Source organism: Pygocentrus nattereri, chromosome 27 (assembly GCF_015220715.1).
Source record: "Pygocentrus nattereri isolate fPygNat1 chromosome 27, fPygNat1.pri, whole genome shotgun sequence".
NCBI classification, from domain to species: domain Eukaryota; kingdom Metazoa; phylum Chordata; class Actinopteri; order Characiformes; family Serrasalmidae; genus Pygocentrus; species Pygocentrus nattereri.
In genome coordinates, this window is record NC_051237.1 from 25552749 (window position 1) to 25564866 (window position 12118).

Genomic DNA, 12118 nt, shown 5'->3' on the forward strand with positions numbered 1-12118 from the left:
GTGTGTTACAGGTGTGGCTATGTTAGGTTAGGTGTGTTACAGGTGTGGTTATGTTAGGTTAGGTTTGTTAAAGATGTGGTTATGTGAGGTTAGGTGTGTTACAGGTGTGGATATGTTGGATTGGGTGTGTTATAGGTGTGGTTATGTTAGGTTAGGTGTGTTACAGGTGTGGTTATGTGAGGTTAGGTGTGTTACAGGTGTGGTTATGTGAGGTTAGGTGTGTTACAGGTGTGGCTATGTTAGGTTAGGTGTGTTACAGGTGTGGTTATGTTAGGTTAGGTGTGTTACTGGTGCGGTTATGTTAGGTTAGGTGTGTTACTGGTGCGGTTATGTTAGGTTAGATGTGTTACAGGTGTGGATATGTTGGGTTGGGTGTGTTACAGGTGTGGTTATGCATGGTTAGGTGTGTTACAGGTGTGGTTATGTGAGGTTAGGTGTGTTCCAGGTGTGGTTATGTGAGTTTAGGTGTGTTCCAGGTGTGGTTATGTGAGGTTAGGTGTGTTCCAGGTGCGGTTATGTGAGGTTAGGTGTGTTCCAGGTGCGGTTATGTTAGGTTAGGTGTGTTCCAGGTGCGGTTATGTTAGGTTAGGTGTGTTACAGGTGTGGTTATGTGAGGTTAGGTGTGTTACAGTTGTGGTTATGTGAGGTTAGGTGTGTTCCAGGTGCGGTTATGTGAGGTTAGGTGTGTTACAGGTGTGGTTATGTGAGGTTAGGTGTGTTATAGGTGTGGTTATGTTACGTTAAGGCCCTAATCGAGAGGAACATTTTTTGAGGATTATAAAATTGCATGTTATAATGACCTTGTAGTTTACACTGTAATTCCTGCATTGGTGATTTCTCACAGCGCACTCTGTTCAGATGCATATCACATCAAGCCTCAGTGATGAAGTGCAGCACACACTCGCATAATGACACCCAGCTGTGACAGGCCATGACTCGTCTGGAGTCACTGCACCTCTAGTATATCAGGATTCCTGAGCAGCACTCTCACATACTACGTCACCAGCTGGATTTAGCCCATTTGATGGTCTGTGTAAGGTAAATAAAGCTAAATCTATAAACACAAATTAAGAGCATAACTGAAACTGAAACTCAAATGCAGAGTTTATGCTGTTGGAGCAGCTTTTTCAGATTTACAGTCTGTTCAAAGCAAGTTGGAGTGTATAGCAGGTTTAGTGTAGCATGTAAGGTTTAATGTTTGCTGTAAATTTAAGGCCAGTTTGCTGGACATGGATTACGTCTAGTCTTAATCTAGGATTAGTCTTAACCCCAGGCGTATGACATGCTATGGCTTATTACTCAGTAGTTACAGGGACTTCAAGGCAAACTGGCTAGGCTATAGACGTGTGTAATAAATCTTTGGGCCACCGATGAGACCAGGCCATTGTATGGGGGTTGATCTGTGTCTGGGAGAGCAATCGTTAGTGTGTAAAGATGGATTAGCATTTAAAGCAGGGTTGCATGTGTTGCGAGTTTAGTGTGTAAAGCAGTGCAAGGCAGGTTTAGCATTTAAGCAGCTTAAGAAACATAGCGTAGTGGTTTATGCTGGTCTAGTGCCGGTTATTAGCTGACCACCCAGCATGGTCATGACATGCTGTTCTATTGCAAAACATATCATCACTGAGTGCATTTACATGTGCTTAATAGCCTGATCGTTATCTGACTTCTGCAGTTTTATAAAGCGGTCATGTAAACACACCCTCTGATTTCTTAGATCAGATTGAGGTCTAGAAATCTGATAATGAGGCTGGTTTTGAGCCCAGTAATGGACTTTCTCAGTGCTGTGAGCTCTCACTCTGATTTCTTTCATTTCTCTCAGTCTGAGCATGTGTGACAACAGAGCGCCGTCCCGGAAACAGCGATCAGCGTTTAGCCCATCATCCGCGAGACCGACACAGCACTTTTGGAGTGACACTGAAACTGAATACATACTCGATGAAATGAAGGACTTAAAAATTCTTCATCTTCTAAATGATTTATGTTCCTGTATATGATTTATGTTTATATAAACACACTGAACCAGTATGTGACACAATCTGATTTTCTGCAGTTATCAGATTATTAAGTGTAAACACACTGAACCAGTTACTGATACAATCCGATTTTCTGCAGTTATCAGATTATTAAGTGTAAACACACTGAACCAGTTACTGATACAGTCTGATTTTCTGCAGTTATCAGATTATTAAGTGTAAACACACTGAACCAGTTACTGATACAATCTGATTTTCTGCACTTATCAGATTAATAATCAGATTATTAAGTGTAAACACACTGAACCAGTTACTGACACAATCTGATTTTCTGCAGTTATCAGATTATTAAGTGTAAACACACTGAACCAGTTACTGACACAATCAGATTTACTGCAGTTATCAGATTATTAAGTGTAAACACACTGAACCAGTTACTGACACAATCTGATTATCTGCAGTTATCAGATTATTAAGTGTAAACACACTGAACCAGTTACTGACACAATCTGATTTTCTGCAGTTATCAGATTATTAAGTGTAAACACACTGAACCAGTTACTGACACAGTCTGATTTTCTGCAGTTATCAGATTATTAAGTGTAAACACACTGAACCAGTTACTGATACAATCTGATTTTCTGCAGTTATCAGATTATTAAGTGTAAACACACTGAACCAGTTACTGATACAATCTGATTTTCTGCAGTTATCAGATTATTAAGTGTAAACACACTGAACCAGTTACTGACACAGTCTGATTTTCTGCAGTTATCAGATTATTAAATGTAAACACACTGAACCGGTTACTGATACAATCCGATTTTCTGCAGTTATCAGATTATTAAGTGTAAACACACTGAACCAGTTACTGACACAATCAGATTTTCTGCAGTTATCAGATTTAAGTGTAAACACACTGAACCAGTTACTGACACAATCCGATTTTCTGCACTTATCAGATTATTAAGTGTAAACACACTGAACCAGTTACTGATACAGTCTGATTTTCTGCAGTTATGAGATTATTAAGTGTAAACACACTGAACCAGTTACTGACACAATCTGATTTTCTGCACTTATGAGATTATTAAGTGTAAACAAACTGAACCAGTTACTGATACAATCTGATTTTCTGCAGTTATCAGATTATTAAGTGTAAACACACTGAACCAGTTACTGACACAGTCTGATTTTCTGCAGTTATCAGATTATTAAATGTAAACACACTGAACCGGTTACTGATACAATCCGATTTTCTGCAGTTATCAGATTATTAAGTGTAAACACACTGAACCAGTTACTGACACAATCCGATTTTCTGCAGTTATCAGATTTAAGTGTAAACACACTGAACCAGTTACTGACACAATCCGATTTTCTGCACTTATCAGATTATTAAGTGTAAACACACTGAACCAGTTACTGATACAGTCTGATTTTCTGCAGTTATGAGATTATTAAGTGTAAACACACTGAACCAGTTACTGACACAATCTGATTTTCTGCACTTATGAGATTATTAAGTGTAAACACACTGAACCAGTTACTGACACAATCTGATTTTCTGCAGTTATCAGATTATTAAGTGTAAACACACTGAACCAGTTACTGATACAATCTGATTTTCTGCAGTTATCAGATTTAAGTGTAAACACACTGAACCAGTTACTGAGACAATCCGATTTTCTGCACTTATCAGATTATTAAGTGTAAACACACTGAACCAGTTACTGACACAATCTGATTTTCTGCAGTTATCAGATTATTAAGTGTAAACACACTGAACCAGTTACTGATACAATCTGATTTTCTGCAGTTATCAGATTATTAAGTGTAAACACACTGAACCAGTTACTGACACAATCTGATTTTCTGCAGTTATCAGATTATTAAGTGTAAACACACTGAACCAGTTACTGATACAATCTGATTTTCTGCAGTTATCAGATTTAAGTGTAAACACACTGAACCAGTTACTGACACAATCTGATTTTCTGCACTTATCAGATTATTAAGTGTAAACACACTGAACCAGTTACTGATAGTCTGATTTTCTGCAGTTATCAGATTATTAAGTGTAAACACACTGAACCAGTTACTGATACAATCCGATTTTCTGCAGTTATCAGATTATTAAGTGTAAACACACTGAACCGGTTACTGATACAATCCGATTTTCTGCAGTTATCAGATTATTAAGTGTAAACACACTGAACCAGTTACTGACACAATCTGATTTTCTGCAGTTATCAGATTATTAAGTGTAAACACACTGAACCAGTTACTGACACAATCTGATTTTCTGCAGTTATCAGATTATTAAGTGTAAACACACTGAACCAGTTACTGACACAGTCTGATTTTCTGCAGTTATCAGATTATTAAGTGTAAACACACTGAACCAGTTACTGATACAATCTGATTTTCTGCAGTTATCAGATTATTAAGTGTAAACACACTGAACCAGTTACTGATACAATCTGATTTTCTGCAGTTATCAGATTATTAAGTGTAAACACACTGAACCAGTTACTGACACAGTCTGATTTTCTGCAGTTATCAGATTATTAAATGTAAACACACTGAACCGGTTACTGATACAATCCGATTTTCTGCAGTTATCAGATTATTAAGTGTAAACACACTGAACCAGTTACTGACACAATCCGATTTTCTGCAGTTATCAGATTTAAGTGTAAACACACTGAACCAGTTACTGACACAATCCGATTTTCTGCACTTATCAGATTATTAAGTGTAAACACACTGAACCAGTTACTGATACAGTCTGATTTTCTGCAGTTATGAGATTATTAAGTGTAAACACACTGAACCAGTTACTGACACAATCTGATTTTCTGCACTTATGAGATTATTAAGTGTAAACAAACTGAACCAGTTACTGATACAATCTGATTTTCTGCAGTTATCAGATTATTAAGTGTAAACACACTGAACCAGTTACTGACACAGTCTGATTTTCTGCAGTTATCAGATTATTAAATGTAAACACACTGAACCGGTTACTGATACAATCCGATTTTCTGCAGTTATCAGATTATTAAGTGTAAACACACTGAACCAGTTACTGACACAATCCGATTTTCTGCAGTTATCAGATTTAAGTGTAAACACACTGAACCAGTTACTGACACAATCCGATTTTCTGCACTTATCAGATTATTAAGTGTAAACACACTGAACCAGTTACTGATACAGTCTGATTTTCTGCAGTTATGAGATTATTAAGTGTAAACACACTGAACCAGTTACTGACACAATCTGATTTTCTGCACTTATGAGATTATTAAGTGTAAACACACTGAACCAGTTACTGACACAATCTGATTTTCTGCAGTTATCAGATTATTAAGTGTAAACACACTGAACCAGTTACTGATACAATCTGATTTTCTGCAGTTATCAGATTATTAAGTGTAAACACACTGAACCAGTTACTGAGACAATCTGATTTTCTGCAGTTATCAGATTTAAGTGTAAACACACTGAACCAGTTACTGATACAATCCGATTTTCTGCACTTATCAGATTATTAAGTGTAAACACACTGAACCAGTTACTGATAGTCTGATTTTCTGCAGTTATCAGATTATTAAGTGTAAACACACTGAACCAGTTACTGACACAATCTGATTTTCTGCAGTTATCAGATTATTAAGTGTAAACACACTGAACCAGTTACTGATACAATCTGATTTTCTGCAGTTATCAGATTTAAGTGTAAACACACTGAACCAGTTACTGACACAATCTGATTTTCTGCACTTATCAGATTATTAAGTGTAAACACACTGAACCAGTTACTGATAGTCTGATTTTCTGCAGTTATCAGATTATTAAGTGTAAACACACTGAACCAGTTACTGACACAATCTGATTTTCTGCAGTTATCAGATTATTAAGTGTAAACACACTGAACCAGTTACTGATACAATCCGATTTTCTGCACTTATCAGACTATTAAGTGTAAACACACTGAACCAGTTACTGATACAGTCTGATTTTCTGCAGTTGTCAGATTATTAAGTGTAAACACATTGAACCAGTTACTGACACAATCTGATTTTCTGCAGTTATCAGATTATTAAGTGTAAACACACTGAACCAGTTACTGACACAATCCGATTTTCTGCAGTTATCAGACTATTAAGTGTAAACACACTGAACCAGTTACTGATACAATCTGATTTTCTGCAGTTATCAGATTATTAAGTGTAAACACACTGAACCAGTTACTGATACAATCTGATTTTCTACAGTTATCAGATTTAAGTGTAAACACACTGAACCAGTTACTGATACAATCTGATTTTCTGCACTTATGAGATTATTAAGTGTAAACACACTGAACCAGTTACTGACACAATCTGATTTTCTGCACTTATGAGATTATTAAGTGTAAACACACTGAACCCGTTACTGACACAATCTGATTTTCTGCACTTATCAGATTATTAAGTGTAAACACACTGAACCAGTTACTGACACAATCTGATTTTCTGCACTTATGAGATTATTAAGTGTAAACACACTGAACCAGTTACTGACACAATCTGATTTTCTGCACTTATGAGATTATTAAGTGCATGTAAACTCATTCACTGACAGAACATAACCTTTTTTAAAGGAGAGGGGAAAAACTTTCATGACTTTCAATGTAAATTAACCTAAAGAGATTGAATTCCCAGCCATTCTGGACCGTTTCTGCTGTTTTATTGATCTAGAAATAAAGGGCTGTTTGTTTTTTCAGATTCATGAGATAAGAAGTGAAAAATGGAAGAACGAAATCTGTCTTTAGTGTCTTCCGTGTCTGTCCGTCTGTGACTCCCTCCACTGATGGAATGACTTCAGTCTTTCTGATGAATAAGACGTTTCTACTGTAAGACGGGTTTTCTCTCGAAGGGAAAGCACAGGTTTGGGCAACGGCATGTTTGTGTGTGACGTTCATGATTGAGGAAGTAAAAATTACTTACATGACGTGTATTTCCTGGATGTGCCAGGGGCTAAAACTGAGGTATACTATGAGACAAAGTATGAAACATGAGTGACTGTGAAATGAGGTTAGAGTTCAGAGTGTTAAAACCGTAGATAGTGGAAGTCCCACCTTCATGAGCCCCTTTTTCCTGAGATACAGACATTGTTTGGGAGGCTTTTGAGCCCCTCTGTATTAAATATAAGCCCCCTCTGATGCAGTGTATTATGCACATCCTGTAATGATTCCATTTAGGCTCACCCTCCACTGTCGTAATATGAATGCGTTCGAAATTCCCTAATTCCTCAACTCCTCTGTTTCCTCCCTCCATCTGGGCATTAAATAGGGCCCTGCACTCCTGCCCATGTGCCCCACAGCAAACTCAGAAAACTGAAAACTTTACAGCAACATCTTCTCTGCAGAAACACCATGAGCCCTCTCCTCAGTAAGTCTCCGTTTCATTGTGTTGGCTATAGTTTTCTCCTCTTTTCTTCCGCTGTGAGGAAAAAACTGGAACTAACTGTTGTTGATGGTCAAACTTTTGCTTTTGGTGCTGATCAGTACTAATGCTTCCCTCTGGACTGACTGTTTCTCTGTTCCTCCACAGTTGCTGCTCTTCTCTGTTCTCTCCTGGCCGTGTCCATCTCAGCTCCGGTCCAGTTCAGCCCTCAGGAAGGCTTCTCTCAGCACATGGAGCTCGCTAAGAGCTTCACCAAGAAGCTGCTCAGTGAAATTCCCACAGTGCATCACTCCTGCGTTGGCACTGAGGTAAGACGACACATCCTTCCCCACGTTTCCCCTCCATCCCGTGCCAGTGAGATAAAAGCGTTTAGGATTTTGGACTGAGTTTGAGCTTACAGTATATGTTTACCATTTTCAAATGAATACGGTGTATTTTGTCAGTGTCGTATAGTTTGCATAATGCTTTATGTACTTCATACCAGTTTCATATCCCTGAATAATTAATAGAAGTTGATTAATAATTCACAGTAGATACTGAATAATTCTTAGTAGTTTCTGAATAATTCATAGTAGATACTGAATAATTCATAGTTGATACTGAATAATTCATAGTAGATACTGAAAAATTAATAGTTGATACTGAATAATTAATAGTTGATACTGAATAATTCAAAGTAGATACTGAATAATTCATAGTAGATACTGAATAATTCAAAGTAGATGCTGAATAATTTATAGTAGATACTGAATAATTCATAGTTGATATTGAATAATTCATAGTAGATACTGAATAATTCATAGTTGATACTGAATAATTCATAGTTGATACTGAATAATTCATAGTTGATACTGAATAATTTATAGTAGATACTGAAAAATTAATAGTTGATACTGAATAATTCAAAGTAGATGCTGAATAATTTATAGTAGATACTGAATAATTCATAGTTGATATTGAATAATTCATAGAAGATACTGAATAATTCAAAGTAGATGCTGAATAATTTATAGTAGTTTCTGAATAATTCATAGTTGATACTGAATAATTCATAGTTGATACTGAATAATTCATAGTTGATAGTGAATAATTTATAGTAGATACTGAAAAATTAATAGTTGATACTGAATAATTCATAGTTGATACTGAATAATTCAAAGTAGATGCTGAATAATTTATAGTAGATACTGAAAAATTAATAGTTGATACTGAATAATTAATAGTTGATACTGAATAATTCAAAATAGATACTGAATAATTCAAAGTAGATACTGAATAATTCAAAATAGATACTGAATAATTCAAAGTAGGTGCTGAATAATTTATAGTAGATACTGAATAACAAATAATTGATACCGAATAGTGGATACCAAACTCATAGTGCATACTGCATCATTTATAATAGTGATTAATATATTATATATAATAGTATAATATAGTATATAAGCTTTTATAATCATTTATTACTGAATGTTCAGTAACTACTGAATAAAACCGCCTGCAGTTTAGAGGGTCAGTGAAAGTGATGAATGTACAGGGTGGTCTTTATCATGGCTGATGTTGTTTGGTGTTTGCAGGGTCTCAGTCTGGAACCGTCTGCTGAAGTGAAGAATCTGGAGTATATAATGGCAGCGCTGGCCATTCCTGCGGCCCCCCGACTTGCCCCCATCTCAGAGACACACACTCCGGTGAGTCTGAAATCAGAGTGAGACCATTTTCTGAGTAAAAAAAACTCAGATTTTCTCACTTTGGACATAACAGTGTCAAACATATGGATGAATAACTCTAGTTTTGGGGGGCAGCTGTGGGTGGGCTCTGTGATGAAGAAAGCCTTTAAATGCTTTAAATGTGTGAATCAGGGATTAAAAGAAGAAACTCAGTGAGGAAGAAGAGAGAGTAAAACCCTCTCCAAACCAGCCACTCCTTAAAGTAAACTGCCTTTATTGTATTGGCTAATCTGAGCTGGACTCCTAAGACAGGACCACGCACAGCGCACACATTCTTATCTGTAGCCAGTGAAGCCGTTTTGGAGGTGGGCTCTGTTTGCTGCACCTTCCGCCTGACTGATTATAGCAGGGCTGTCGATCTCAACGCCTAAAAAGGCCATATTAAAAATCCTCAGCAGATCCGTGGACCAGCTGTGTTTTTGTTTTGCCTCGACCTGAACTCACTATTGCTTATTCAGAACATACAAAACTGCAAAATAGGCATTTAATACTTATCAAAAATAATACTAAATAAAAATAAATAGTTTTAGGTCTTTTTTTTAAACTGCCTAATTGTTTGAATAAGACACCAGGGGTCAGAACTCACTCTCTATTGCAGTGCATGCTGGGGACTGGAGTGCATCTCAGGCTGAAACAGGTTAATAATAATAGAGAATCTGAATAATTGCGCAGGCTCTGTCACGGGCCCGACTCGGCCCCTGGGCCTTGTGTTTGACACGTGGGGATTATAGACCCGCATGTTCGTGCCTGACTAATAAACCGGGCATGTATGAACACCTTGCTTTAGGTTTTTTCTCTTTTTCCTTCTTGAATAACCTGTCTGACATGTCTCAGCCCAGTCTGAGTTGAGCTCTCAGCAGTCTGTCCATGCAGAACCTTCATCACTAGAACTTCTGATGTTAATTTCCTCTTATTTCCTTCATTAATACAGTATTGAGGGCTGCTTTATTTCTTTGCGTCGATCTTAAAAAAGACACTTTTCCTCTGAGCAACTGTCCCTACAATCACTTCACCATTCGTATCTCCAAACTGATCATTTTACAGGAAAAAAAAATCTTAACTTTTAATGTCGGTTGATTGATTGATTGATTGATTGATTGGTTTCTAAGCGTCTGCCAGTCGGCGTCTTTACATTATTCTCAAGTTACAAATTATTTTAAATGACTGTATTGTTTTCTCACTCATCTGGGCTGAGCACAGATCCGACATGCAGCCTAGTCTTTACTGTTATCTATACAGATGGATAAAAATGTGGGACAATTCCAGATGTTAGGACAGACAGTTACTGCTGTGCTCAGCTACGCTGATGTGCTTCAGTCCGCGTTTACAGATTAAAGTGAGTCATACGGTATCAGAAACCCCACAGTCGAGGCTGTTAGAGGCGCTGAACACCACGTGGTCTGAGAGGATCCAAGGACAGATGCGCTTGTTTGAGGTTTGTCTGTCTTAGTGCTCATAAGTCTCAGTTTACTGACCGCCCGTTCCTGCTCTTTCAGGCCATGAGTTTGGGCCGAATCTCTGAAGGCCTGCAGCTGCACCAGCATCTCCTCCAGGAAGTGAAGAAAAAGCTGAAATGCTCAGAAAAACTGACCCCTCTGCTGGCAGACCTCAGAGACCTGTCTGCTCAGGTGCACAAGGTGGGTTTGATTGTTATTTGGCAGATTATTTGAGGCCTCTGGTGACATAATGAACACAGTATTACTGCAAATACATTCACCTGTTAGAGTTATTAATTATTTAGTAAATATTATGAATGATTCAGTATCTACTATGAATGATTCAGTATCTACTATGAATGATTCAGTATCTACTATGAATTATTGAGAATCTACTTTGAATTATTCAGTATCTAATTTGAATTATTCAGTATCTACTTTGAATTATTCAGTATTTACTATGAATTATTCACTATCTACTATGAATTATTCAGTATTTACTATGAATTATTCAGTATCTACTTTTAAATTATTCAGTATCTACTATGAATTATTATTAACTACTGTGAATTATTATCATCTACAATTTATTGAGTATCTACCTTTTCAGTTCTGTGTTTCTATGTGTTTCTGCTATGAATCTATAACACTAAATGTACGGTTTCTGTCTGTGTCCAGCTGCAGCAGGAGGCCCAGTTGACCCCATCAGAGCCACAGGCCCAGTCTTCCTCCCTCTCCTCCCGCCTGACCGGTGATTATGAGGTCCAGGTGGCTACTCACCTCGTCCTGCAGCAGCTCCGGAGTTTTGGGCAGGACGTTTTCCGCAGCTTGCGACACATCTTCACACAATCTGCACTCGGAGCCTGAACTCTGCCCCCAGGACAGATTCCGACCTTTTAAATGAAGAACTGGGGCAGTCGTGGGCTGGAGGTTAGGGAACCGGCCCTGTGACCGGATCCCACCGGCTGACAGTACATGACTGAAGTGCCCTTGAGCAAGACACCTAACCCCCAATTGCTCCGCAGGCACTGTGGATAAGGCTGCCCACCACTCCGGGCAAGTCTAATTCCACAGAGTGCAAACACAGCAAAATGGTTCTAAATCCTAATTCTACCTGACCAAATTCTGCAGGGACCGCAAGCTGGAGGCCACCGATTCGCACAACGTCATTTGGATTATACCAGCTGGTGGCTCCTCGCTTTCATTTAATTATTATTATTATTTTTATAGTATTTATTATTATGTTCATTTTTTTATTTATTAGATGTAAATCGCTTGTTGTTAATTTATTTTGATATTTATGACTTTTGATATTTTTGTTGAACTTTTGTTAACAGTACCAAAAAAAGAAAACATTTAATTAGCTAGATTTCCTAGTTAGCTAATCAGTCGAAAGTTTGGAATCACGCTTTGTGTTAATAATCATTGTTACTCAGTAACAACTAATACGGTGTCGATTTAAATGTCACAAAATAGACGTCAAAACATAAACGGACTGTTCACATACAGTTTAAAGTCTTTGAGGA

General features: G+C 37.6%; 1 protein-coding gene across 1 annotated transcript; it reads left to right on the forward strand.

Annotated features, from left to right (window-relative positions):
* The first annotated feature begins 7398 nt into the window (after nucleotides 1-7398).
* On the forward strand, nucleotides 7399-11459 carry csf3b (colony stimulating factor 3 (granulocyte) b). The gene is made up of 5 exons (XM_037535583.1): nucleotides 7399-7414; nucleotides 7577-7737; nucleotides 9007-9117; nucleotides 10653-10793; nucleotides 11271-11459. The coding sequence occupies exons 1-5, from the start codon at nucleotides 7399-7401 to the stop codon at nucleotides 11457-11459; spliced, it is 618 nt and encodes a 205-aa protein (XP_037391480.1).
* The last annotated feature ends 659 nt before the right edge of the window (nucleotides 11460-12118 follow it).